This window comes from Taeniopygia guttata, chromosome 1A (genome assembly GCF_048771995.1).
Source record: "Taeniopygia guttata chromosome 1A, bTaeGut7.mat, whole genome shotgun sequence".
Classification (NCBI taxonomy): Eukaryota; Metazoa; Chordata; class Aves; order Passeriformes; family Estrildidae; genus Taeniopygia; species Taeniopygia guttata.
This window is the reverse complement of record NC_133025.1, coordinates 55,530,137-55,558,091: the sequence shown is the minus strand read 5'-3', so window position 1 is coordinate 55,558,091 and position 27,955 is coordinate 55,530,137. Positions and strand designations below refer to the sequence as shown.

At 43.3% G+C, this 27,955-nt stretch overlaps 1 protein-coding gene across 12 annotated transcripts in view; it reads right to left on the bottom strand.

Moving 5' to 3' along the window:
• The window catches only part of BICD1 (BICD cargo adaptor 1), a 164,693-nt gene extending 146,799 nt beyond the window's left edge, over window positions 1–17,894 (bottom strand). For 2 of the 12 annotated variants that reach the window (XM_072923518.1, XM_072923519.1), the window contains exon 1: window positions 17,141–17,894. In XM_072923518.1, the coding sequence (XP_072779619.1) occupies window positions 17,141–17,353 (213 nt within the window). In that variant the 5' untranslated portion in view covers window positions 17,354–17,894. Of the gene's footprint in view, window positions 1–15,892; window positions 15,985–17,140 lie in introns of those variants that run through there. The other 10 variants (XM_030263275.4, XM_072923520.1, XM_072923521.1 and 7 more) reach the window with 8 other exon arrangements.
• Between the last annotated feature and the right edge of the window lie 10,061 nt (window positions 17,895–27,955).

Genomic DNA, 27,955 nt, shown 5'->3' with positions numbered 1-27,955 from the left:
GTAGGGTAAGAGGCCTGCATACGTCCAAGTTTCATATTTAGATTGCACTCCTTACTGAATAACAAGGAAAAATGACACACCCAGCACTCTCCGTCAAAGATATGGTTAAACCAACCTTCAGCAATGCGTTCATAAAAACAAAACCACTTAATTTACTATGTTCCTCTAACACCAGTATCCCAGTTCCAGCTACTTCAGGAGGTCTTCCACAGGTATTAGAAGTTAACTTTGCTAGGGACAATCAAGTGTGCAGCCTTGTCTGTTGAGATGCTCCTTTTATAAATCTGTTCTTGTTCTACATTCCTTTAATTCACCTTCAATTCAAACAGAGAAGCAAAGATCCTCCATAGATTTCACATGGAGACAGTGAGTTTTGAAGCCACTTTTAAGAACTCCTTTACTCAGACTCACACCACAGTTAAAGAGGAAAGGACTTGTGGAGGTCATCTGCATTTCAGCATGGAAGGTGAGCCAAGTTCAGAAACACAAATTTAGGCCTAACTATCCAGTGCAACAAGGAGCAAATCTTATTCTGGTTCCTATGGTGTGACTTGAAACACCTTGATGGTAAATTATTTTGACTAAAGGATACAGACTGCAAAATGATTAATCTCTCCTACCAACTCTGTAAAAACATATAGCCAACAGTAGCTATCTTGATATTAAATTTCCTCCCCTCAAAAAAAAGCAGCAAAAATATTAGTTTTCCTTTTCAAAAGGTAATATGCAATAATTTCACGAAACAGAGGGGGTTGCATCTCATAAAAACAACAAGAAAACCAAACTACAAACTGCACTGCCAAGACACCAGGTCATTTTTGACTCAGAAGGCAGAGCACTGTGCACTGACTCACTGGTGCTTCCAGTCTGCTGCCAAGTCCTCCCATCAAAACACCTTATAGTTCTGGGAATGCCATAATGAAGTCACTGTCAGAGTTGTATGACTTGACACTATGAAGAACCAAGTTCTTTGCCAGCATAATTCTGTTGATTTCAGGAGAGGTGCTGCAGCAGAGAATTCAGATCATAATTCACAGTGCTGTCACAGAGTTCAATATTCTTATTGAAAAAACAATCTGAAAAAATATTCACTGTAACTGGCTTTGCATACCTAGTGAGAACAGATAAAAATGACAATCTGTGTTAGCACCAGTGCTTTTGGCTGCAGGCCATGACATGACCTTTATAAAAATACACTGACCACCTGAACAGATTTTGGGCATGAATATGTTAAAACACAAAATCCCAGTGCAATTACTATGGTTACCAGAGTAGAAATAGAACACTGAATTAAAATACAATTCAGGGATGAATATCCTCTTCATTAGATACAACCTACCAAGGATACAATGCATTCTTGCATTGCTTAGCAGAAGCCCAGTACTCTAAACCCCTGAATCACGATTGACAGTGTGAGAATCTCAGTCAGTCATCTTCACCAGCATGGCACCAGCTGTCAGCTTCCTGAAAATGTCAGCTTTGGAGGAAGAAGGTTCTTTTAGTCATAGTAAAAAATCTGGAGGAATAACGTACCCTTGGATACCTAAGTTTAAATTTTAGAGTCATTGCCATCTTTTTTTGGCAGAGGTCTGGCAAAGAATAAAAAGAAAACTGTGAAAGAAGCCTCTGAAGACCTCTACGGTTCAGCTTCCTTGATATCTGGAAGATGAACAGGAGGAGCCTTCAGCCCCGGATGAGCCACGTGGAGAGGAGGATCCGTGTCACACTGCTCCTTGCACTCAGAAGCCCACCTCCATGGCCAGGTGCCACCCCTGCTGCCAAGGGATGAGCAGCAGCTGTTGAAGGACCGTGATGTGACAAAGCAACCAAATGCTTGACCCCACCTCTCAGCCCCAGATGGTGAAGGCAGGGTTCAGATCCACCACACCTGGAAACAGGAGCCTTCCTCTTGTAGCTGCAGCAGCTGGATGACCCTGATGCAGCACAGCACAGCTGATTTTGTCTGTGCCATACATGAACTGGGTGAAGAGCAACCAGATCAGTTGTTTGCTTTGCTTCTTTTCACCTTATTAAAAATCTGGACAGTTGAAACCCACTTTTTGTGAGAAGAGTCTTTAATCAAACAGGGGTCCATTGCATAAGAGCTTGATGTTACAACAAAATATGCACAAACCAATGAACCATCCAACAATTTAGTTTTGTGATTTTCCACCACTGCCTACACAAACAGAGCTAAAGGTTTGTGACAGCTGTTTGTGTTTCCACTATCTCTTTCAGGATCTCAAAGTTCAAAACCACATTCTAGAGAAGCAGCTGGCAGAAGGGAATTATTTCTAACAGCCCATGCACAGAAGAGGCCCCATTTTATTAATTACTCATATTGCCATAGAATCTAATTGTCCCAGCCAAGAATAGAGGCTCACTGTGTTCATTCAGTACAAAGAGGAGGGCAAGGGCAGGCCTTGCCCTAAGGACCTCGCCCTCTGCAAACTCCTGCTCCAAGCTCCACGCTAGCCATTGCCAGCTCTGCAAGAAGCCTCATCTAGTGCTCAACACACCCCGGGAGGATTTTAGCCAGCCTGAATTCCCAAGAACTGCAAAAGCCACATCTCACAGATTTACATGAAGATTTCCCACGTATTCCCATTGTAAAGGTCATCCCACATGCTGGATCTTGCTACAGTAAAGCCTGTCACTTAACTTTTCCCCATGCAGCAATAGGCACAAGGGTACTTTGTGGTGTGAAGCTACCCAAAGACAGCAGGCAAGGAGAGGTGAGATGCATTCCTTGCAGGCAGAGGTGGCTGGAACTCGGTTTCTCCCACGAGCAATGAACAACTAGGTATGGAAAGAGCAAAGGAAAAATTAAGAGTTTCAACCAGCTGCTGACATGAAAATCTCAGTCCCAGCAGAGAAGAGTTGTGGTTCAGGAAGAGGTAAGTGGGAAGGAGTAGGAAGACTGTAACAAAATGTGGGATGGCAGTCAGGAGCAGTCAGCTTCCAAAGGGGGAAAGAGCAAAGCAGAAAGGGTCGCTCAGGGTGAGAGATGGGGATGGATTCCCAGACCCCAGGTACTTTACACGTGCTCTGGATCAGCAGGGTATGTGGGAGGGGGACCAGAAAGGAACGGTACAGCCCAGAGGGGACAGGGTGCTCCAATGAGGTGCTGGTGATCACTAGGGACAAGGGCTTTTTGCCACTGAAACACTGCAAAATCATGAACTGAGAAACCAAAGAGTTTTATCTGAGTTTTTTTAATTAGTTTTTCCTTTAGTTTTGATTGTGATAAAGTAGCAAAACTACCCCAACACCATTCCTAAATAGCCTTACTGGTCACCCCGGCACCAGTGGGAGACACTGTCGGTGCACACCCTGGTCAGTGAGCACAGGGAAGATGATTGCTTTTGCTTTCTGGTTGACCAGCTTTTTTAAATGGAAGGATTTGGAAGATATATGATTGGACTGAATCTGAGAAAAATCCATGTTTTCCTTGTGATTTAGTCACAAATTTCCTTTGAAATTATGGCTGAACAACCTATCCCACCACAGTTTCTGGACCTCTATTACTTATCAATAAATTCCCCTTGTTATTCTTTAATACCAAATCCCCGACAAAGTCCTACTTCCACAGTAAAATCTCTATTCTTCTATTTATACACCTGCAACTCATTGTGCCTCACTACAGAATCCCCAGGTGTTACTGTCATGCAATAAATAACAATTTATCCCACCCTGCTGGGATTCAGTGTGCAGCTCACAGAACCAGGAGCACTCCAAATTTTCAGGCTATTTCTGCTTTCCTGGAGAGCAGCCCCTGCTGTCACAGGATAATAAAAAACTAGACCTGCTTACTAACAAAACTACCTTGGAATAACTACAACTGGCTTAAGCTAATTTTTTTTTGCACACTACTCTGTGTGCAAGTGATGCTTTTCAGACACGAATAGTGGTTAATTATTGCAGCAGATTTTATTTCACCAGATGTGACATTCACATTCTCTGGACAGAAAGACATAATTCTGTCTCTCAGGAGAAGCACAGAGAGAAGAAGAGAAAACAATCTTTATCTCTTCTACTTTGTTTTCCCCATGTGGAATGTGGTATGGGGATTGTGTACCTGAAGTGATTGCTGGATTGGATTCTGGTGAAGGTTGTTTGGGTTCAGTGACCAATCGGATCCGGCTGTGCCTCTGACTCTCAGCAGAGAGTCATGAGTTTGTTAGTTAATTAGATAGGTAAGTAAGAAGTAAGTATGTAGAATAGTATAGTATCTCTTTAAATAGTATATGAATGTAATACAGTATAGTTTTAATAAAGCAGATCCTTCAGCCTTCTGATCTGGAGCAGACATCATCATTTCTTCCCACATCTGGGGTTCACCACATTTTTACTCTAACCAGAGTCTCTTTCCACTAAAGACCCCAACCAGTGTCAGTGTCCCTGGAGGGCTGGATGTGATACTCATCCCTCTGGCAGCAGCCAAGGTCATGCTGACTCACTCCCTCTGGCTTTTCCCTGCATCCATCCAGTGCCAGTGCTCTGGTACATGCTTGACTATTCATTACACTGTCACTTGCAAAGATGCAATTCCTTCCTCCACAGACAGCACAAACGATAGGACTGCAGGCTCCTGAAAGTGCTGCTTATCAGATTTTGGACACCTTTTCAAGGGGTAGATTACTTTCTGCTACAAAAATAACTGATGGCAGAAGAAGAATCTCTGCTGCTGGGTTTTAGGGCAGAATTCAGGATCCCCTTTCCCAAACCTTCTTCTTCAGCCTGGAATATTTAACAAACACATCCTTGAGTAATGGCAACAAAGCAGCAGCTCTCAGTACCCAGCCCAGCATCATCTGGGTGTGCCTACCTCAGGCTCTCACTGGTTAAGAAACCAAGGCCTACATTTCAAGGCATCTTGCAACTGAGAGACCTTTATAGAATAAAAAGTGAGCACAGCATGGTCTCCACCTGCAACTCTGCCTGTTATACCCAGAGAAATAGTTAATTATATCCAAACAAGGCTCATTTTAAGTGTCTTCCCATCAGTCTAATGTGCTACAAAAGCAAATTCAACAACCATAAAATCATAGGCATGACTCTGAGCGTCTCTAACATCAGCCCAGGGAACAGTGAGTAAAGTACTTTTCAAACACAAGTGCTAAAACTATAATCAACGTATCACCACATTTTCTGTTCTTGAATAAATATCTCTGCACAAGCAATTAGACAGAAAATACTTCAAATTACAAATCATGATGTAGTATTAAATAACTACAGCAAAAGTATTTAAAGCCAGGAGCCTATGGGTGTATTACATCAATCACCTAGCTATGTGATCTGTAATTTCAAAGTATGTGGCCAAAAAGAAGTCATATAGGTTTCAATGCAAAATTGTTCAGCCTGCTTAATAAAGCAACCACAATGCTTTCCAATACAAATGAAATACAGACTTTGGGGACAAATTTCCAAATCTGATCTAAACTTGATAATTCAGTTCTGTTACTTTAATATGGATTTTATTTTGTGAATAGAAAGCATCTAAGAATTTACAGCATCACTGTAAAATTAAATTCAGCACATTTGGAAAAAATGTTGTCCCTCAACTGTGTTGTTCCAGATTTGCTACTATTTTTACACAGCTGAGCTTACAGCACCTTAAGTGAAAGTTTTGTTATTATCAGATGACAACCATGAGCCCTTATCTGGCAGAGAAATGAAAGGCTTACCTAATGCCCAAGAAATGGAATTACCTAATGCCCAAAGTAATGCACTCCTAACAATGCCACAAGACTCCATCTCCCTTATTGGTATACACAGACAATTATATTCCATCTAAATTCTGTTCCTCTTCTCTAATGTTGTATACCATACACTTTATTTCACAGAGAAGTCCTTGGTACCATATCCTTACAATTTACTTTAAAATTTGTCACCAAGGGTCCAGATTTATGACCTAGATTTTATGGATTAGTAATTGATCTAGTGCACATTTTTAGCTTACTGCAGACGGAAGATCCATGTCAGCTGAAAACTCTTTCCTTCAGCTTTCTGCTGTGTTCTGTGTTTGGCTGTGGGGTTTTTTCACCTTGTTCTTACATTTGGGGCTGGTCAAGTTCATGCATATGAGACGTCACAGAAGTTCAGCAGAGTTATGACAACTCATTAAACTGCAAGAACAAGATCACATGCTTGAGACAATAATTATGATTATGCCAGTTCTTCCCCACTTTGATGGGAAGAAAACTGAATTCTCAGTTTGTAACACATTTATCACTTGCATCTTGATGACAGTGCTGTTTGCCAGTGGGTGGTAGGCAGAGATTCAACAATAAATCCTTGCCCCCATTGTCTTTGACTTACCCATGGAGGCAGGACTTCAGCATTGGTCTTCGAGTCATACCTGCTATAAATGACCCCGAATAGAGGGTATATTGTTAGAGATAGCATTATTCACATGGGATACTTAGATCCAACCTTTCCTAACTGTCTGTAGGTAGGAATTACAGGCAGTTACCAAAGAAAGAAAGAACAATCCCTTCAACTAACTCAGGTGAGCTCTGCATGTTTGCCATTGCTGTGTACACCTGGAATTATCCAGAATCAAGGAAACTTTTAATGCTTTGTAAAAACTCTATGAGGTATTCAGGGTATGAGCAAAATTTTTCCTACTCAACTAAAAAAAAAAAAAAAAGCCTCACAAGCTTGTCTTTATTAATACTATTTATTATAGGAACCACAAGCTACTGAGAGCCCATATTTAATAAAAAGAATCACAGATTCAAGTTGGACAATACAGTTGTTAAGTATCTTGTCTTAGCCATTAAATTGAGAACCAGAGGCAATGATTACACAGACTCCTTAATCCAATTGTGAACTCTCCATCTGCCTCCAGACCAAATGCTCCAGTTCTCTGAACACTCAAATGCCAAAAGGTTGAGAGTTCTGCCTTTCTGGGCAGGGCCAGGATTCAGTGCAGTTTGGCATCCTGCACCTTGCCTTGTGGGTGTGAGTAGGCAATATTCCACTCCTGAGAAGACAAAATCCAAATCATGCTGTGTTCATGTTTGGCCAACAGCCAAGCTTTTATAAATTAATTATTTCACCAAGCCACCTGTTCCCTTTGCCTGACCCAAATTCCTATCTTAATCCTTAAAATTCTACTTTTGTCTTCCTTTCTGAGATTTACAACTACTAGGAGCTGGGTTTCCCCCTCTAAGTATCCAAAACAGAAGTTAGAACTGCAGCTATTAGCATCTTCCAGCTTCCCTCCGTGGGAATTAGTCATCAGCCAGTGATGACAAACAGCACTGTGCAGCTCATTCTCAGTACACTGAGAATCCATCCAGAGTGACTAAGGCATCCAAGGAAAGCCTGTTTGGTGCTGACAGACTCCCCAGAGTACAAATCAAATGCACAGCACTGCCCCTGCTACCTGTACATCACCTGTGAGCTCTGAGAGATCACAGAATTAAAAACAAACACAGACCAAAAAACCCCAAACCACCAGGAAGCGAAGTTTATATAATTTAGCTGGAATGTCCCCAGGGGTGATTGACTGAAGTGAAAGGTGACCAGCTCTGCTCACTGAGGATGTCATTCATGCTTCTTGGCTCAGCACAGTGTTTCCATCACTGCTAGAGGACTGCTGGCTGTGTAGATGGGTTGAAGACAATGCAGAGGTAACTTAGGTGTGACTCAGGGGAGCAAGGGTGTGGAGAAGGTATGGCAGCACCATGTGGATATTGGGCCCCATTCCCAGTGCTGATCAAAAGGTCTGAGTGCATTATCTAAGCTCACTGAGCATCAGTAATCTTGTCTGGGCTTAAACAAATAATTCCAGAAACCATACAGTATTTTTTTTTTTTTTTTAAAGAGGGTTGAGTTTCCTAAAGCCTTATGGAAAAGAGTCTTCTTCCTTCACATCCACACAGCCAACCCAATTTGAAAGCTGCCCTAAAAGTGATCTTTCCAAGGATGATTTTAATGGTGAGGCTGCTACAAAGCAGAGGGGACACATCCTTGGTTGTTTCATTTTTAGTCCATGCTAAAACAACATTTCAAAGTATTTGTAGGAACCCCTCATGTTCTTACAATATCTGAGCATAGTATGGAAGGTCTAATCTGCCAAAAATGGCCAGATTTCTTACATCCACACAATGACAAAAAGGCTCTTTAATATAAAAAATTCAGTTCCATACCTTGGACAGCAGCAACTGAACACTAGGCAAGATACAGGGCAAAGATTGAAAAAAAAATAAAAAAAAATAAAAATACATAAACCATCATGAGCAGGAGACAAGCACTGTACAAGAATGAGAATCAGGCTGCAGACAGAGAGGGAGGAACCCCAAGAGAGATGAAGAAAATGGGACTGGATGCATTTCAGTCTTAGTGAAAGCCTTTTGGTGTCTCATAGGTCTGTCCCAAAACCATAGATTTAGGACAGTGGCCTGCTCCTTCTTTTAACTACCAAATTAATTAAACTTTGATGGTGAAAGAAATTCAGAAGCATAAATATTATATTCTCAAAATTATTTTTAATACTACCCTCTGCAGAGTAGTAGAATGCCAACAAAACACAAATCTGCAACCTAGCTTAATTTCTACCTGCCTACTTCAGCTTTAGGCAGCTGACCTTGCTCAGGCACATTTTTCATCTTCTGACTAGTCCCAGCTACTTCCATCTGTAGCTGGTCTGTACTCACAGACTACATTCACAGTACAGTACAAAAAATTGCTGGTTTTTCCTCATAATTATCTGCTATGAGAGATGCAAGTGATAAAGGGACAAAGGACACATTCATGTCTCTATACACTAAATCAATTCCTCTAAATTAGGAAAATACTCTCTCTCCTCCCACATAAAATGGGTGTTTTTGATTTCTCAAGGAAATGAGGAAGGAAGAAGGCTATGAAAGTCATGGAATGAATGTAAGACAGTTCAGCAGAAATGAATGCATGCTTTTCAGTCTCTGCCACTATAATTTAAAATCATCCCTCAAAAAAAAAAAAAAAAAAAGTACAGTACAGAATTGTACTGAATTAAACATTACCCCCTCAGGTATCAGCCAAGGAGGGAAGGGAAATCTGTAACAGAGGCAAAAGGGAAGCAGGAGCAAGGGCTGATTTGGATTTTGCTCTCATTGTCCACAGGGAGAAAACACTGATGCAGAAACATAAGAGAGAATGAGGTACTGAAGAAAAACCACATTCAATCTCAAGAAGAAAGCTCTTCTTCTAGAAGCCCTCAATACAGCCAGAAAATTATCTTGCATGTACTTTCCTCCAAGTTCCAGTTGCATAAGGTATATAAAAGTTGCCCAGGTGCAAATTCACTCTATTTGACTTTGAAAATGCTCCTCATTTTACCATGATGAATGCTCACAAATTACTGTTTTATGCCAAATCTTATGTTCTCCACCATTGTTTTGCCCCTCTTGCACTTTCAATAAAGCCAGGTGTTCACTTTGAATGCTGTTGTGCACACACACACCCTGAGAAAGAAAATCCACTAGGCAGCACAGAAGGGACGGAAAAAGTATTTCAGCTAAAGGAAGGTCAAAAGATGGTAGCAAATTATTTCTTTTCTAATCCACTATAAAAAGGCCTAATTCCAAACAGATGTGGACCTTCAGATTAAAATCTCTCCTGTGACCCCCAATTTTACATTAATAAGCTTCACACAGGAAGTAGTTGAAAGGGATGCGTGGTTCACCCATTAACACCTCAACCAGTCATATTAGAGTTGGTACTAATCCAGTATTTCCTAGAAAATCTATGGAAAATTTACTTTTCCGTGACATAAAATCCAGTTGTTACTTCCATTTATGTCTGAGGAGTTCAACCCAGAGGATTGATTCAATCAGAATCACTCAGATTAGAAAGAGATTTATTTGATGAAATAATAAAATTTTTTAAAAATTATTTTACTATTAGGAAAAAACAAACTGGAGTGTCCAAACTGGGGGCTCACATATTCACATGTTGTGAATATGTGAGCCCCCAGTGTTGAAAGCTGACCATCCCTGCTAAAGGGCTGGCTATTATAGGAGGACTAATATTGCATGTTCTTCTGTACTGCCTGCTAAGGATACAACACAATTACTGAGAGCAACTGGGAATACAGGTTCCTGGAAAAAAAAAAACCAAAAGCTTCATCTACATTTTTCTTTGCATGCTGCCAAAGTTCCAACAATAGTCCTAATTTCCCCTAACATGATTCCAGCTGCTTATGTTTTCTGTAGGCTAATGCACAGGATTCATTTCCTCTTGGAGGAAGCAATCCTAATGTAATTTGATGAGCATCTCTCTTGACATCAGTACCCACTTTAGCAGCTCATCCCGTCCCCCTCTTCCCTCTGCATGCATTCCTCTCCTGGTGCTGACTTTTAGGCAAAGGTAAAACAGTTCCCTGGGAGGTACTGTGAATCAGCTGAGGAAACCAATCTGGGTTACAGACCAACAACCCCTCCTCGGTTATTTTTAACTGAGGCTAGTTTCCTACCCTGCTGTGACATTATGAACAGTTGCACAGCTGAGAGCCAGAACAGGGGCAGGAATGGCAGAGGGAGATACAGGATTGTCTTGCTGAGAGATGAGCACACCAAACTCCGCCCTTAGTAACCCCGGGTCACAGCAGACTTAGTAACAAGCAAGAGAAAATGAAATTCCAGTATGAAGTGAGGCTGTGGGCCTGCTGGCAGTCACTGTGTCCAGGCAGGACATGACCGTGTGTATGGTAACAGCAACACGTACCACAAATTTAACTGTGCACAGTGGGCACCCTTAAGAGACTTTGCACTGCTCAAGGCCCCTTGCTGTCTGACCCCTTTCTATCCTAGTGCAACCTCCTCTTACAGCAGGACCAGCTCTGCACTCCGACCAGGTTCCTCAGGGCTGTAACCAGCTGGGGCTTGAAAAGTTCCATGGAAAGAGACCGCATGACTTCTCTGGGCAATCTGTGGGACTGCCCGTGCCCATGGGGAAACAGATCTACTTTAACAGATCTACTTTAAATTCAGTCTGAACCTCTGTAGTTTCAATTTATGTCATTTATCTCTGGTCTTCCCACCCTTCACAGAATCACAGAATGGCTTCAGTTGGAAGGGACCACTGGAGGTCAGCTAGTCCAACCTCCCTTCCTCCAGGGAAGGAGATTCCACAACCATTCTGGGCAACCTCTTCCAGTGCTTGGTCACCTGCACAGTAAAGTTCTCCCTCATGTTAAGGCAGAACTTGTTGTGCAACAATTTCTGCCCATTGCCTCTACTACCTGTAGACAGGTGTGTGTAAGAATCCACATTTAAGACGGCTGTATTTGGGATACTTCTTGGAATCCCCTCCTCCAGCGTTTTTGGATCCAGAGAAATCTCACTAAATGTACACTTCAAACATGGAAGATGCAGAGGTGATTCAAGCACCATCTGAAAGAACCTGGTCCATCCTCTTGACACCCTCCCTTTAGATATTACTGACATTAAGGTCTCCTCTCATTTGTCTCTTCTCAAGGCTGAACAGACCCAGCTCCCTCAGCCTATCCTTGTAAGAGAGATGCTCCTGTCCCTTCATCTTTGTCACCCTCTGCTGGGCCTGCTCCAGGAGCTCCATGTCTGTCTTGTCCTGAGGATCCCAGAACTGGATGCTGCACTCCAGATGTGCCTCACCTGGGCTGAGCAGCGGGTCAGGATCCCCTCCCTCAACCTGCTGGCAATGCTCTTCACAATGCACCCCAGGACACCACTGGCCTTTGTCACAAGGACACTTTCTGGCTCATAGATGCTTGTTGTCCAACAGAGCTGCTTCCCAGCACGCCAGCACCCAGCCAGGAGCATGGCTTATCCCTCCCCAAGTACATGATCCTTCACTTGCCTTTTCTGAATTTCCGACAGTTCTTCTGTACCCATCTTTCCCATCTCTGTCGAGATCCTTCTGAAGGGCTCACAGCCCTCTAGGATATCAGCCACTCCTCCCAGCAGTGAACGCGCTGAGGAGGCATCTGCCCCTTCATCTGAGTCGCCAATGAATAAGTTAAACAATAGTGGGCCCAGTACCAACCCTTGGGGGACACCACTAGTGACAGGCCTCCAACTAGAGGTAGAGGGCACTTCTGCAAAAAGCCTGGCTCTGACATCTCAATATACATTGCGTGTATGGACAGGCTGATGCTGGGTCCCTCATAGCCCTCTCTTTTCCAGGCTGAAGAAGCTCAGCCCCCTCAGCTTCCCTCACAGGGCAAGTGCTTCAGCTCTTGACCATCTTGGTGGTCCTTTGCTGAATGCAGTCCAGTTTATCCATGTCTTTCTCATATTAAGGGAGCCCAAACTGGATGTTGTTTTCTAGATATGGTTCAACAACTGCCACTTTGAAAGTGAAAACCACTTCTCTCAATTTACCAGCTCTGCTTCTGCTACTGAATGTCCAGGATGCCATTAGAATTCTCAGTGTCAGGACACACCGCTGTCCAACATTCAGCTTATTGTCCTCAAGGATTCCCAAATCCTTTGCCACAGACCTGATCCTCAGTCAGTCAGTCAGTCCCCAGCCTGAATTACTCCTCATCTCTAAGCTGGGTGCTGGGCAGCACAGCCTTTCTCAGTGACACAACGCGAGCAGGCACCAAGCGGTGAGATCAGGATCATAAAGTGGTGAGATCAGGATGAGGCACTGAAAATGTTTCACCTCATCCAACACAAGCCCACAGACGCTGTCACTGGAAGGAGGTGTAAAGATATACTGAGATGGCAGCAGTTCACAGCTCCCAAGCTCCATATGTGGAACACATTCAGCTGTGGGGAGAATTTGAAACATCTCAGTGGGATTTATGAGCCACTTCACACTTTCCTAAGCATCCTGTGATGTAGACAAGTGTGTATAAGAATCCATATTTAAGAGAGCTGTACTTGAGATACTTTTTGGGAGGAGTCTACCTCTCCTCCAGCCTTTTTGGATCCAGAGAAGTCTCACCAAATGTACACTTCAAAGATGGAAGAGGCAGAGGTGATTCAAGTAGCAGGAGGGCAAGAGGTTTTGGAGAACAGTGGGGGAGCTGGAGGGGCAGCATCACTTCAGAAGAGGAGAGATGGAGATTGAGTCACCTGTGCTGAAATAGTGCAAAAGAAGGTGCCAGAGAGACCTTCAGCTCTACTCCTCAAAAAAAACTTTCAGACACAGACCAAGAATTATTTCTGGAAGCCCTATTAGTAAACTGTGTAAGCACTTCATAATCATTGACACAACATTTCTATGAGGTAAAGAAAACAAACACCTGCCAAGGACAGGGCTACTCACCACTAGCCTGGTTTCCAGGCATTTACCATGGATAATTTGCTTTTAAGTAAAGCAAGCACCAAACTGCCTTTCAGATAGCCAGTGCCATGTGCAACCCAGCAGAAGAGTTTGTCTCCATAGAATGAAATACATAAAATCCAAGAAGCCAAGTGAGATATTGTCTAAATTAGACAGTCAGAGAGGGAGCTAAGGCAGCAACAGCTGCCATGTTCATGATGTGATTCCCAAAGAGAAATGTCTGCTAGGATTTCCCAGGCCTAACTCTTGCAGAGTTGCACTCCAAAGCCTTCCATCCCTATTTAATCATGAGAAGATGTGACTGATATTTTTCTGCTTTAAAAACTTTATGGGCCAACAGTGGCTGATCAGAGAATCATGGAATGGCTGAGGTTGGAAGGGACCCCCATGCTAAAGCAGGGAGACAGCTACAGTGAACAGGCAAGAAGATCAATATGAAGCCATTTTACACTTCCATTAAAAGAAATAGAACTAACAACACACATTATTCTTACAGAAAATGCAATGTGAACATGTAAGACCAGATATAATAAAACCACTGGAAGATGTTTTACATAAAATATGATGGTAATTAAACTCCCAACTGAGCAAGACAATGAAAACAAGCTACCTTCAGTCCCATGGTTAATAGCAACAAGTCCCAGTCTCTGAATTTTTATAGACTATAGAGGCACATCAGCTAAAGTAACATTCATAACAGGGGCCCTAAAACTATAGTGTTTCACCAAAGATCCAAAATTCTACTAGATCGAAATGTAATTGACTGGAGAAACATAATTTTCAGGCTGAAAAAGAAAAAATCCAAACCTTATGAAAATTAAATAAAAATAGTGGGTTTGCAACATAAATTTATCTCATGGTCCAAAACATCAAAATCTTGGGCTAAAGCAGAGACCTCTGAACACAGCAAAAGAAACATCAGAGGTTACTAAAACAATTCATATTGCAGGGTGGATAGCATATATCCTGTACACAAGTATTAATATTTAATGTATTATATTGTAATTTGCTTTTATTTCAACATCCTATAATGGCCTTAGTTTCCCATTTCACTCTCCAATGATGGAAATTATTGTATAGTTGAGGTATTGCCATTTATATGGAAAAGGACTGTTAAAGTCCACTGGAGTTTTGGATTGCCAAGAAGAATGGGAGAAGACTTCAGATCCCAGTATGTCAAACCATGGCTGAGTAAAGTGAGAGGCAGCTCTTCAACTGAGTAATAAATATAATGAGGTCCTAACAGCAGAACACAAGCAATCACTAATAAAACTGTCAAAAAATTAAGACTTGTCTCAAAAAAAGCCAACCCCAGTAATCTGTTCAGAGAAGGTCTGCAGAAGGAGAAGTAATTGTCCTAAAATAATCCTGGCCACCCTCTTGCACCTACTACTCCTTGGGAATGGACAAACTCCTTGTTCTAGCCCAAACCTAAGGCCTGATTTCTATGCCCCAAAATGGCTTCAAAGAGGATGCAAATGCAGTGAAGTAAGAGCAAAGGACGGATTCCTGTTAGTCAGGCAGTCAGTCTTGGCATTCAATCTCCTACTACTGGGCAGCATGTTCTTGCAAGTGCCTCCTGGAGGAAGGACACAAAAACCCTCCTCCACACATTTTGGATGGTGCTTTACTAAACCAAAAATGTTTCTTTGGACTTCTCTGCCCCCTTAAGATCTTTCAGACAAACCCTACAGTGCCACGTCTACACTCCACAGGACAATTTGCCTGCACTACTTGAACTCTGCCTCACTGGTGGTGTCAGAGGCACCATTTGCTTGTGTCTCACCATTACAGATCTGACTTGTGCTGAGGGAACTGACATCATGGAGGTGCTAACACAGAAGAAGACAAATTACAGCGAGAGGACGGGCTAAGAGAAAATTCTCCTCTGCAGAGTGCATGTGAAGTAAGAATCGAAGTGTTTTCTGCTACAAAGGTTAAAAGCAAGGAAACAATTGCTTGCAGCCTAGGTGAGGGATGGAAACGCCCTACCTGCTGCAAAGGAGAGCTCTGGAATTGAGAGCCCTGAGTCTGGATTGGAAACTGAAGAAGCTCCACTCTTGCTTGGCATCAGGCAAGCTAAGGGATTTCTCATGTTCCTCCCTCTGTGAACATCCCCCCAGTATCCATGCTGTGGCTGGCACAGCATGAAGGCATGGCCCTACAGGAGATATTCTGGGCTGCAGAGCATACAATCCCACTGATTTCAAGGAAGAGATTTTGTGCCCATCTTTAATTTCAATTAATTGCCTTGATTAATCCCTCTAGTTTCATAATTTCGATTATTACTCGATTCTTTGCACTATCTCTTCTATCTGCACCCATGTGTCATCCTGGCTTCTCATCAGTCTTCTCTTGTACATGATTATGGTGAAATAACAGCTAGCTGCAGCCTTGCTTATCTCCTTCTTCCTCTTCTTTTCCCTAGAAACAGCATTGCACATTCCCCTTTTAATTCTGTTCCTCTACTACTGTCAGGTCATTTCAAACAGCACAGCCTTCATTCCAGTGCAAGTTACGTATCTCTACCCCTCACTCTGTGATTACTGGTTTCAGAAGTCCTGAGCCTACTCCACAGGCTCAGCGGGGCAGGGAGGCAGAGATCAAGTTTAAGGAGATCAATAAGTTTTTCTGAAAAACAGCTTTATTCTTCATATTGAAAATAAAATGTTCTCAACTCTTCTGGACATTGAACCATCTGTGGCATAACTCATTTACCTGCAAGTAAAATGAAACCCTTATTTTATTAAAAACACTTCTAAAAGGGCATCAGTTAGTACTCTATAAAGAATATAAACATAAATAAGTTTTTTAAGTGCATTTCCACCATATGGAATATGTTCATGGTTTCTAATAGAAATGGCATTAATTCTAACAGAATTTCTGCACATTCTATACAGCAGGGGTTTTTGTTTTGTTTTGGGGGTTTTTTTTAGGACAAAAAAGATACATTCTAAATTTGGGAGAATATCTGTTTGATGCTTTACCTTCTGTTTACAAGACCTAGTCAGTTACATTCTGAGATGGTATTAAAAACAGCATGAAGTGCAGAGCTGTGAGTGCTGCATACGTGTGCACACACAGCTTTCTGTAGCTCCCACCTACGTGCACTGTTACCAGCCTCAAGTTGCTTCCCTTAAGGATGAACATAGGGACGGTGATGCTTTTTCAGAGTCGGTCATGTTTAGCAGAGCTGAAAGGCAAGGTGTAACACCCACCTACTTCATACTTTTGAGCGTTACAAAAACACATTTGAAAGATAACCCCAAATCACTCCTCCAGTCAAATATTTCACCCTTTCAGCATGACGCAGAAGTTTAATTTCCACTGATGGGTGACCTCGAGAGTGTTGTATACCCCCCCCCCCCAATGGCAGCGGTTCCCCTCACTGGCAGACTAAAGCGGGTCTATAAATAACTTCAAAAGGAATTGTCTCTCTCCTCACGCACTGCAGACAGCTGTTTACAGAGATCCCGACTCCTTATGCACTGCGCTGGCCCAGCTCTCATCCCGCTGTTTCCTTTGCTCTTCCTAAAAAAGCCTTGGGCGATGCGGCGCAGGTAGGACCGGGGGGACCCTCCCCAGCCACAAACGCCCGTCCCCACAAGTTGAGGCTGCCGGCGGCAGGAGCGGGAGCGCCGGGGGAGTTTCTCAGGGCGAGGGGGTTGCGATCTCGTGTAATCCGTCCTTAAGCTCCAGGGTCCCGGCTGATCCTCGGCCCCGGGAAGCCCCTCCTCCGCACCGCGCACCGCGTCCCCGCTCGCCCACCTGCAGCGGCTGGCGCGGGGCCGGGCACGGACACGCGTGGGGCGCCCCGCACCTGCCCGCAGCCCCCGGCGGCGGCGGGGCGAGACAAAAGCCCCGGCTGGCTCACCTCCTTCAGCTGCTCCAGCTCCTGCTTGAGGCCGTCATACTCCGCCTCCAGCTCATCGTACTGCTGCTTGAGGGTGAGCTTCTCCTCCAGCACCACCAGCCCGTACTCCGCCGCCTGGATCTTCTCGTGGGTCGTCTCGGAGAGCTCCCGGGTCAGCCGCTCGATCTCGCTCTTGTAGTGGTCTGCGCCCTGCAGCACCTCCTCCGCAGCCATAGCCCCGGCGGCTCTGCCGCGCCGCCGAGCAGGCAGCCAGGGGGCGGGCGCGGCCGAGGGGCGGCACCGGCACGGCCGGCCCGGGGCGGCAGCGGCGCCGGGCACGGGGACGGGGTCGGGGCCGCCTGCGGCAGCCGCCGCCGAGCGCGGTCCGCCCCGCCGCAGCCGCGGCCCCCTCCTCCTCCCCCGCCGGCCGCCCGGGACGCGGCGAGGCCGCGCTCGCCTCCCCCGGCCCCGCGGCGGCCCCGGCGGCGGGGGCGCCTGGGCTGGCGAGCGGGCGGGCGAGCCCCGCTGCCCGGGGAGGCGGCGGCGCGCTGGAGGCCGGGGCGGCGAGCGGGGCGGCCGGGAGCGCGCCTTCGTGCGGCGGCTCCCGCGGAGATGCTGCTGCTGGGCTCCCGCCTCCTCCCTTCACACGGTCCCTCCCCTGCGCTCTTTAAGATGACAGCGTCCTCAGGTCTGGCATCGCCGCCGAGCGGGCGGGGAAGCTGCGCGGCGGCAGCGGCGGAACCGCCGGAGCGGTGCGGAGGCGGCCCCGGCGCGCCGGGATGTCGCTGCGCCCGCGGGGCTGCTCCCCTCCCGCCCGGGGCTGCTCCCTGCCGCTCCCCTCCCTGCCGACCCCCTCTCTGCCGCTCCCCTCCCGCCCCTCCGCCGCCGTGTCAGCGCCGCTCGGTTCTGCTCATCCTGCTGCAGCCATGGCCGCAGCGGCGGCGGTGCGGGTATCAGCAGAAAGCGAGATGCAGCCCAGCAAACTGCGGGAGCGGGGGGGCGGCAGCAAGTATCCCCCTGCTGTTTCGGGAAACTGGGAAAGCAGAGTTACCTGCTCTCTTCCCTGCCCCCGGTGAATTGAGGGCGTTTGGGTACGGTCAAGGCAACCTGAATGCGAAACAGCAGCGGGGTCGGGGCATTGGGCTAGGGCTGCTCTTCCATCACCATTAACACAAGGTCTCACTGCCACTGATTAGACAGCAGGACAAAACTGAGTCAGCTCAGATGCGGTCACACCATTGTTTCCTCTGTCAAATTAACCGGAGGACCTGATGCACAGATTATGTCAGTTTTATGCTGGCTTTATGCTGACTGCAGAAAGACAGATGCTACTTGTCCGGCATGAAATTGGAGTGGTGCAGACAGACAGTAAACTGATCTCTTACAAAGCCTGCCAGTAAAAAGTTAACACACCAGATTAGGCGCATTTTACGTGTTTGAACTGGAAGAGTGAGTTCATCCTGGATGAATGTCATAGCCCCTTTTTTTAATACTCAGAGTTTTAGACTCCAATTTACTGTTTCTTCAAACTATGGCCTGCAAATAGGCTTGAATTGATATTGGTCAAGTTTTGCTCTAAGTACTAGCAGGACCTGGTTTTCACGGTTTACAGACCTTTTTTTTATTATTATTTTTAAATGTACTCTTTTAGAGGTTGACAGCTGAGTTAGAATTTCCAGATGGAGGTGTTTTAAATAGAAGTTACCTGTAAAAAGATTGATGTCACTGCCCACCAATGCAGCATTGTATTGGAAATTAAAGACAGAGATTCCCTTTCTTGCTGACCTGATAATGTGATTTTAAACAAGCCACATCCCCTTTCTACTATGGCTTCCCCATTACTAAGAAATAGATAAAAATTATTAGATTGCTCAGCAAACTTCTTTGAGATCTGCAAATGGAAGCACTAACACTAGTTATACAATATATGCATACAGTATGTGGCATATACCAATTTTATAAATATATGTGCATGCATACATAACTAATACATTGTAATCCAGCCTGCACAAACACTTCTCATTGACTAGAGAGCATTCATGGAAGAAGCAGTTATAGTAATGGACATTTTGTCAATTTTTAGCTTGAAAACCACTTCCAAAATGCACATTTTTAATAAATTCTATTGTAGGAACAAGTGTGAATATTAATATATGAGAAGAGAGAGTGGCTTTCTTTGATGCATGAATGCCAAAAGAGAGAACACCAGCATCCCACCTGTAATTCCCATGATATAGCTAACCTCAATACCCTTTTCTTCAAAGACAATGAGAGATTCCACAAATCAGAAGGAAAAAAAAAAAAAAAGCTCAAAATTCTAAGAAGCAAAATGTTCTCTCAAGAGCTTTTACAAGTTCTAGTCTAGTTGCCTTTCTCAACTTTGCACCTAGGCCACTGTGCATGGAAATGTTTATTGAGCATGGGAATGGTTCAGAAAACATCTTTGAGACCAGTGCTAAAAATGAGCGTTTGGGTCAACGATAGTGTGGAAACTGGCTGAAACAACAGGATGCCTACAGCTAATCAAGCCTTGGTGTGACGCCACTTAACATCATTTTGTTGACAATCTCGCTCACAAGCCAAGGGCAGCCTCACCTCTTCTCAGCATCTGCACCCCAGAGGGGAAATCTGGCATTTTACAGTGTCTCGGTTTTTCTGCAACACCCCCCAAAAAAGTGCAGTGTGAAAGGCAGGTGTGGTGCCCTGTGCAGCAGTGCACAGTGACTGCGAAGTCCTCAAGCTACTCTGAATTAAAAACACCAAGATGCCTATGATTTGCTGTGACTAGTGCCGACTTATCCCAATTCTTGCCTCCTAAAATGTAAACAGTATCAACCTGGATTCTTTGGTGATACTTGTATTTGTTTTAAAAATCTACTTCTTTAAAAGACTTCTTTGAAAAGTCCCCAGATGTCAGGGGACTTTTGTTGTGAGTTGTCAGTTTCTCTGCACTGACTACACCTGGGCTGGGCAGCACACACATGGATGCCTTCAGACATACATATTTAATTGAGTGAATCCCACCTTTCACGTCTCTTTTCTTAGGCCTAAAAACCAGCACCTACATTCTGTTGTCAAGATCCTCCATCTGTATTTATAATGGACTACTAAGGTCACTGATGGATCTGGAAAATATTCAAGGTCCTTTCCCTGTTACCAGGAGCTCTGGTTTTGCCTCATTCCTGATTCCGTGGAGATGAGAAAAGATGGATGATCTTATAATATAAATAGTATCTAAGTTTTAGCCAAAGTCTTCATTAAAGAAGGAGGTGCTGCAGCATGACCCAAAGGTGGTCATTCCCTAGGGATTATCTCATAAGAGAGGCAGTGGGACCTCCTCTGATGGAGATCTCTGGTTTTCTGGAGTGCCTGTGATAAACTATGGTTTCAAGTTACTGTAGAGTGGTGCCAGCAAAGCTCTGGTCTCAATCACAGTTCTGGTACCTTTAGGAGCTCACTCCTCAGTACAGGTATCCCTAAAACAATGATACTGGCATTTTAAATAATTTTACTGCCCTTGTGTGATCAGCTCACATTGGTTTAAGTCCTGCTGCAATGCTCTTAGGTTTTCTGCCTCCCCAAGCTCAAAAAGCATACCCTGGTCTTATTAAAGGTTGGCATATCACCCTGCATTGTTATCTCCTTCATTTTGCCCTGTGCACCACCTTCACATGAATATTTCAAACAAGTTTCAAGTAATTTAGTTTACATGCCACTCCACATACCTTCATAAAATAATCTTCCTTCTGACTGCATCCATTTCATGGGCATGAAACTGAATTCCTTTGAATTCCTGACATGTGATACTAGTGGAATCCTAAACCAAGGATAATAGGTTCCCGTACTGATTACACATTCTTTTAGCCAATCAGATATTCAAGGACAGGGAAAACTATACAAATCAAATCTTACACAAGAAATTATTTAAATTTCAGATCATTTAAGAAGCATTTAATGACCTGTACGAAGTGAATGATTGATTGGTTCTATGCCTTGGTGACAATGCAGCTGTAAAAGCAGCCTGTACTGTATGGCAGAAGGCTGAATCTGCACCTGCAGCATGCACAGACATCCCTGTGAGTCCATTTTATGGAGTATCTCAGAGCACCAGAGCCCAGATCTAAGCAACTGCTAATTAGCACTGTTTGCAGGCTCACCAGAGTGGCCAAAGTGGGAAAACAACAACAAGAAAAAGAAAGGTATGAGGACCAATCTGTCATTGTTAGTGAAAATGGCATTGATTTCCTGAAGGGGAAAATAAGGGAAAAGCACAGAGAGATGTCTCTATGGGAACTGTGCTGGGTCTGGTTTGGAAATAAACAAGTGGCTGTTACACTGCCAAAGCTTTATCTTTCTCCAGCACTGAATATAAACACCACCTTTGTAATGAATGGTCAGCTGGAGATAAAAGAGAGACACTGGGAAGAAAAGGAAATTTAAAAAGATATTATGAGATCCTAGTCCAATAGAAATGGTAATAGGTTTTAAGAAAATTTGTTTATGGAGAATGTTAAGAGAAACTGAACACAGGAGCTAATAAACAATAATACATATAATAAAAAGTAATGATGTTTCTCTGATTAATGAGTGTCAGCATTCAGAAGAGAGTCTTTCAAACATCTGCGTCCTTATGTGAGTCCTCTGTGAACTGTCTTTAAAGGATCTGAAAATGTACATAATTTTATTTTTTTAAGCCTATTATCAGGTGGACTTAAATGTGATAAACAGGAAACTGTAATTTCACCAGAATAATTTTCAGCTCCAAAAAGCTGGAGGTTGAAAACCACTTGTGTAGAACATATGGAACCTGAAAGGAAAATGGACTGAAACAGAACACTTCAACAAGGAAATCAGGGAAAAGGATTTCACAAAAATAGTTGGCAGGATGTCTTCTGTGTAGTGAGCAGGGGTTAGAGAATCAAAAATGAGTTTTACAAGAAAACTACAAAAAAATTAAGTGTAAGGACATTAGAAAATACAGTCAGCAATAACTAAACAGCCGACTGACACTTGCATATAGAAAACCTACAGACTGCAGCAAAGAATGTGAATTATAACCGTTATACTGAATAAATCATTTCAGCCTGAAATGGTGTTGTTTCAGCAAGGGTTGCACATGGGTCTTGGTTCAGCTCCACAAATGTAAGCTGAGTCTTTTAATGGGCAGCATTGCCCCCAGGCTCAAGGTCCAGGACACTGCTCTTCCACTCTATGCAGAGACTCAGAACACAAATAAAAAATGGCTGAAAGGAGCACAGAAAGGTTTATTATGCCTATTTAATCTACTGTGCACTTTCCTGTGACACAAGGAAGATATGCCCACTAACAATCCTTTGTCCAAACAACTTGTCAGCAATTTAGCCTAGATAAATCAGCACCTGTGGGGATGACCAAGGGTGTTTCTGTCTGGAACACCCAGTCCCTGCACATGATAGTAAAAGGTTTCTAAAATAATGGGGAATTCGGGGAGTTGGAAAGAAAGTTAAGCTTAGTAGGCCCTGGGAAAATGTTATGCCTTGTCTTTACTAGATCATGTGAAAAGGCACCTGTGTAATCGTTATATGATAAATAGTATGATTGTTAGATGTGATGATTGCTTAGTAATTAGATATAATTATTGTTTAATCATAACAAGAATCATGAGAAAATATGTCTGGGGGTTTGAGAGGGCATCACAAGAAATCCATGCTTGGATGAGATCAATGTATACAACAGAACAATATAAGTTTAATAATTAATATGTAATTATATAACAATAGAATGTAAAACATGTTCCACTCGGAACTATGTTGGAGTCCGATTTGGGTCTGTACCCCTGATTCCCAGAGCTCTTCAAATAAAAGCACCTGCATATAATCATATTCTGTGATTATGAGTTCCTGAACACTAACACACAGAGCAGAGGCTTTTTGCTCCAGCAGAGATGCCCAAAGCCTCTCATGGCTGCTTACATTCCCCAGCCAGCTGCTGTCCTCAATGCCAAAAGGCGCAGGACAATGCCCTCTTTTCTTGGCAGTTCTATTCTAGCACTTTTCAAACCCTCTGGTTTGTTGTGTTTTTTCCATTCTCTCACAAATCAATTTCTCAGTCATCTTTAGTGTGTTTCTGGGAAGTGAAGTGAGGTTATACATTATTCCTCCAGTCTCCTTCTTCCTTTTATTATGTCAAGTCACTGCCAACAGCTTTGGAGTGAGTGGATGTGCAGAGCTGCTCAGTTCCTCAGCTTCCTTCGGTCACCACAGCATGGGCAAAAGCAGCTGGCAAAACCAGAATAATAGGTAGATCCCACATTTGAAATGTGATCTGACTGTAAAATAAAAATCAGACTGCAGATTATGATCCCATTTTGACTAGTTTTTCTCCTCAGAAGTCATTAGTGTGGAAGAACGAATTTCTGTATAACAATGTGACTTGCCTTGCTATTGACAGTCTAGAATCTGCAGTGCACCTATTAAATATAGCTTCAAAAGCCACTTATTTCAGCTAAAGCTAGCATTTGCCTTACATTCCTTATTGTGCATCAATGACTCAAAACATTTACAGACAGTGATCACTGAGAGAGAAACTGAAATTTTTATGTGGAATCTAATTGTAACACTGTGTTGATAATGTGAGGAAAAATTGATTCAGATACTATAAAAAGCATACAATTTAGTGATTTTTTTTTCAAGAGCTCTAAGCTAACATTTCATCACTCAGCTTCTAAACACACATTACAATGAATGCAGAGCACACAACACAAAGAAAATTACAGTACATTTCTATTAAGTGAGTGTGGCATTTGGGAAAGATGCCAGGTTTATGACACTGTCCTATAAACTTGGATTTTGTTAGGTTTTTATCAAAATACCTAATACCGAATGGGTGGTGTGTATTCAAAGCATTAAAACAATGGATTACAAAGAAGGCATCTGGATCAAAGCTACAATTATTTTCCTCAGCTAAGAGAGGAGTCAAAGTCCAATTAGGAGATTAAGATCTTAAACTGGAGACTGACTTCCGTGGGAATTTTCCCAGTCACTTTTGGTTCATCTTGGATTAAATGATTGTTCTACCACAAAGCAGGGTACTGCAAACTTAACTACTTTAAAATCCTCTCTAGATATATAAATGCTTTTTCTTGTAATATATTATTCAACCTACAGACATTGATTGCAATAGCTGAAACCGATACTGCATAAAATTATTTATTGTGAATTCTGTATTGTGAAATCTAACCTTCTAAAAAAATTGAAACCAATAAAACTTTCTAAGGCGTGGTTTGTTTTGCTGTAATATTTTGGGCTATTTTCATTTGCCTTATGCTTTCTGAGCTAGATCAAGACTGGCTGGTATTTTGTTCTAGATTTCCTTACAATCAAGGGCTTTATTCTTACAAAACAAAACAAAACCAACAAAAACAAACAAACAAGCAAAAACACCTCCAATAGATTATTGAATTAACTTATGACTTTTGAGTTCCAGGAAAGATGGACTCTAACTAAACCTGCAAATTAGAAAAACATCATGAGCATGGAACAGTTTCCAACCCTCACCTTACAGTCCCCAAAACATTACTAAATTCCTAGAGGTGTCCTGGAGGAGAACATGGTAAGGTTTTTTTGGGTGAAACATTTTTCTTTCAAAAGAAAGTCTCGTCAATGCAGATATACAGGAAGCTTGTGTTGTATTTTAACAATAACTATCTGAATGTATCTAGCTGGGAAATATTAATATAGTGTAAGATGAGAGTAAACCCATCCTATCATGCCAGAGCCTTTCCTGATATGTGCTACCATTTGGGAGGGGGCTAAAGTTTCTGAGAGGTTCTCTTGCTAGGCTTTTTTTATGCCTTCTCAATGATCAGCAGTTTCTGAAGGCACAGCAGATGGAGCTTGGCATGGAGATAATATGAAGTGGGGATACAGCCACCTTTGGGTGCTGGGTGCTACCCTTGCTCACAAGTACAAGTACAAGCAGGGGGAAAAGGAAAGAGGGTTGCTGCTATTTGCCTGCCTTTGTTTGCCCAACTGGGCAGCAGAGGATCAAGGGAGAATGGGAGAAACAGTCACATTCTTGCCAGCAGTGCACAAAATTGAGAAGAGAAGTAACAGATGGTAATTCCTTTGATAGCAAGGAACCCATCTGCTACTGCTCCCCCTTATGAGCTGCTGAAGACACTGTGTGGAAAAGCTTCAGAAACAAGCTGTGAGAGGCAAATGTGAGTGTGGGTTGCATGGGAGAAGATGGAAGAGAGAGTAGCTCTGCTTGTGGAAGGGGACATTACAAGAAGAGAGCTGTCCTTCTGCTCAGCTCTTGGTAAGTCCCAAAATAGGCTTGTGAAAAGTTGAAGCAACTCAGTTATATAGGACAGCATGCAAAGCAGCTGCTCTCTGATGTCCCACTTTGAATATGCCAGTGAGAATAGCTTGTGAAAACCTGGCTGCAAGGGAAGTCCACACGAAGATCATACAGTCTCTGTGGTAGAATATCACAAAAGCGACCCAACACCTGGGAAGAATGAGCTCTGAACTTCAATGATTTCAGAAGGCTAATTAATTCCTTTCTTAAACTATATTATACTACAATTATATTACACTATATTACGCTAACAAGAATTATCACTAACTAGAAAAACCTGTGACTCTCTGCTGAGAGTCCCAACAGAGCTGTTGGATCCAATTGGTCCATGAATCCAAACAACCATCACCAGAATCCAATCAAGCAATCACCTTGGGTAAACAATCTCCAAACACATTCCACATGGGGACAAACACAGGCACAGTAAATGGGATAAAGATTGTTTTGATCCTTCTCTCTGTGCTTCTCCAGGAAAAATCCTGAGAGAGGGAATTATGTCTCTCGGTTCAGAGAATGTGAATGCCACAGTAGCAGGCTGCACAGTCCTGCAGAACAGCTCACTTCTGCTACTGACATCATCTCTGATCACCTCTCACTCTTGCCTGCTTTGATGAGCAGAGGTAATGTATCTTGATATTACATAACATTGACGCCTGACAACTATAATTTATTATTCCTTTTAAAATTAATAAGTTCGTGAATCTTTCTGCTTTTCAGGCTGTCTGAGAACACAGGCATCATCACATTTATCTATGGGATATGAATGGAACGATGTCTGCGAACACGGAGACATCAGATTCCCTGTAAGAAAGATGGTGGTCTGGAGCTTTCAGTACAACCACAGAAACAGAAATGTGGGCACCTGACGGCCGTCCTGGCTCTTCCTGACTGACAGCTGCTGTGCTGTCAGCTGTAGATCACCCAAAGCTGTCGCTGACAGGTAACTGATGAAATAGGAAACACGTTCCATAAGAAGATTCACCACCATGGAGAAGACAGCACAAGTGCCTGGCTAAAAGGAGAAAGTAAAATACTAACCCTCCTCTCCTCCTTACTTTTCTTTAAGAGCAATCCCTCTCCTTAATATTGTGAGAAAATGGCAGCTGCTACATTTTAAGGGATTTGACAATTTACTGATAGATGCAGAGGGGAAGCTTGATTTGCAAGCTTGTCATAGATTCTCTCTGCAAGAGAGAGAGTTATGTCAGAGTAGGAACATGTTTTGAAAGTGAATTAGCAGAATGAGGGAATTGTTTTGAACATTGGAATGGTCAGGGCAGTCAAATCTCTTGAATGACTTCTGTGGCCCTTAGCTGGCATCCTTTGACACCAATCCACAGCAAGCTGGAACAGACATGCACACACATACACTTCAGGGTTACCCAAAGAAAAGGACAAGGAGAATATTTTTGCATTGTCTTTTACAAAAAGCAGTTGAGATGTGGTGTTAAGTGAATATAAAACAAGATTTAAACACCTGCAGACACACATTTATTTATACACTTGTTTATAAATACTGATATTACAGGAGAATCATGACTTTGCCTTGATTGAGGGCTGAGTTACTGAGCATCGTGAGCTGTGGTTGATAGGATAATACAAATACAGTGAGGTGAACCTTGTAATGGGCCATGGATCAAAAAGCCACTGGAGAACAGTGTCTGAAACTGCTGGGAAGGTGGTATCATGGAGAAATTTGCTGGTGGCCTGTGTTGACATCTAGCCAAAAGTCCCTGAGTAGTACAGACTAACAGAGATTAAGGGGAGGCATTATTCTGAAAACATCCAACATCTCATGGAAGCTGATTGCTTCAGGTGGAACCATCACATGTTGGCACTGAGGTGCTGCCCATCACCCAACACAGAGACAGACTGGACAGAGAAATTTCATGTTCCTCCAGGACTGGCTGTGCCAGCTCACTGTGCATGGTGAAGATCCCAGATAATTCTCATGTGTGAGCCCTGCAGGTGCAGCTTTTTCCCCTCCATCTTGTCCCCTGCTTGGGGAACTAAGTAGGTTGAGCTTGACAGTATCACATTGGTGTTTCTCTTTCACCTGTGGTAAATAGGAACTAGAAATATAGGGGTGAAAAAAGAGAATGAGTGATGGAAGGATGTCTTTGTCGATATGACAATAAGAAAAAAACAAAATCAGAAAATGGAAGGATGTCTTTGTCAATATGACAATAAGAAAAAAACAAAATCAGAAGGTGTATGAGAAATGTGCAAGACTTCAGTGACTGGCTGAGAATTGTCAGTGGATCAGAGACAGAACCAAGGGTGAAGGGAATTGTCCTCAGAGATGGCAATCTGCCATCTGATCCTTGTCAGTAATGTCTGGGGGATATGACCACAGAGTGAAAGGGGTCCTCCCTTCCTGTCCCTTCAGAAAACAGAGCCAACAGTACCTTGCTGCAGCCATGCTCATGGGAAATGGATGTCAGGAAAGGACCTGCTAAGGATGACAAGCCAGCTGCCTGCTCCCCTGTGCAGCTC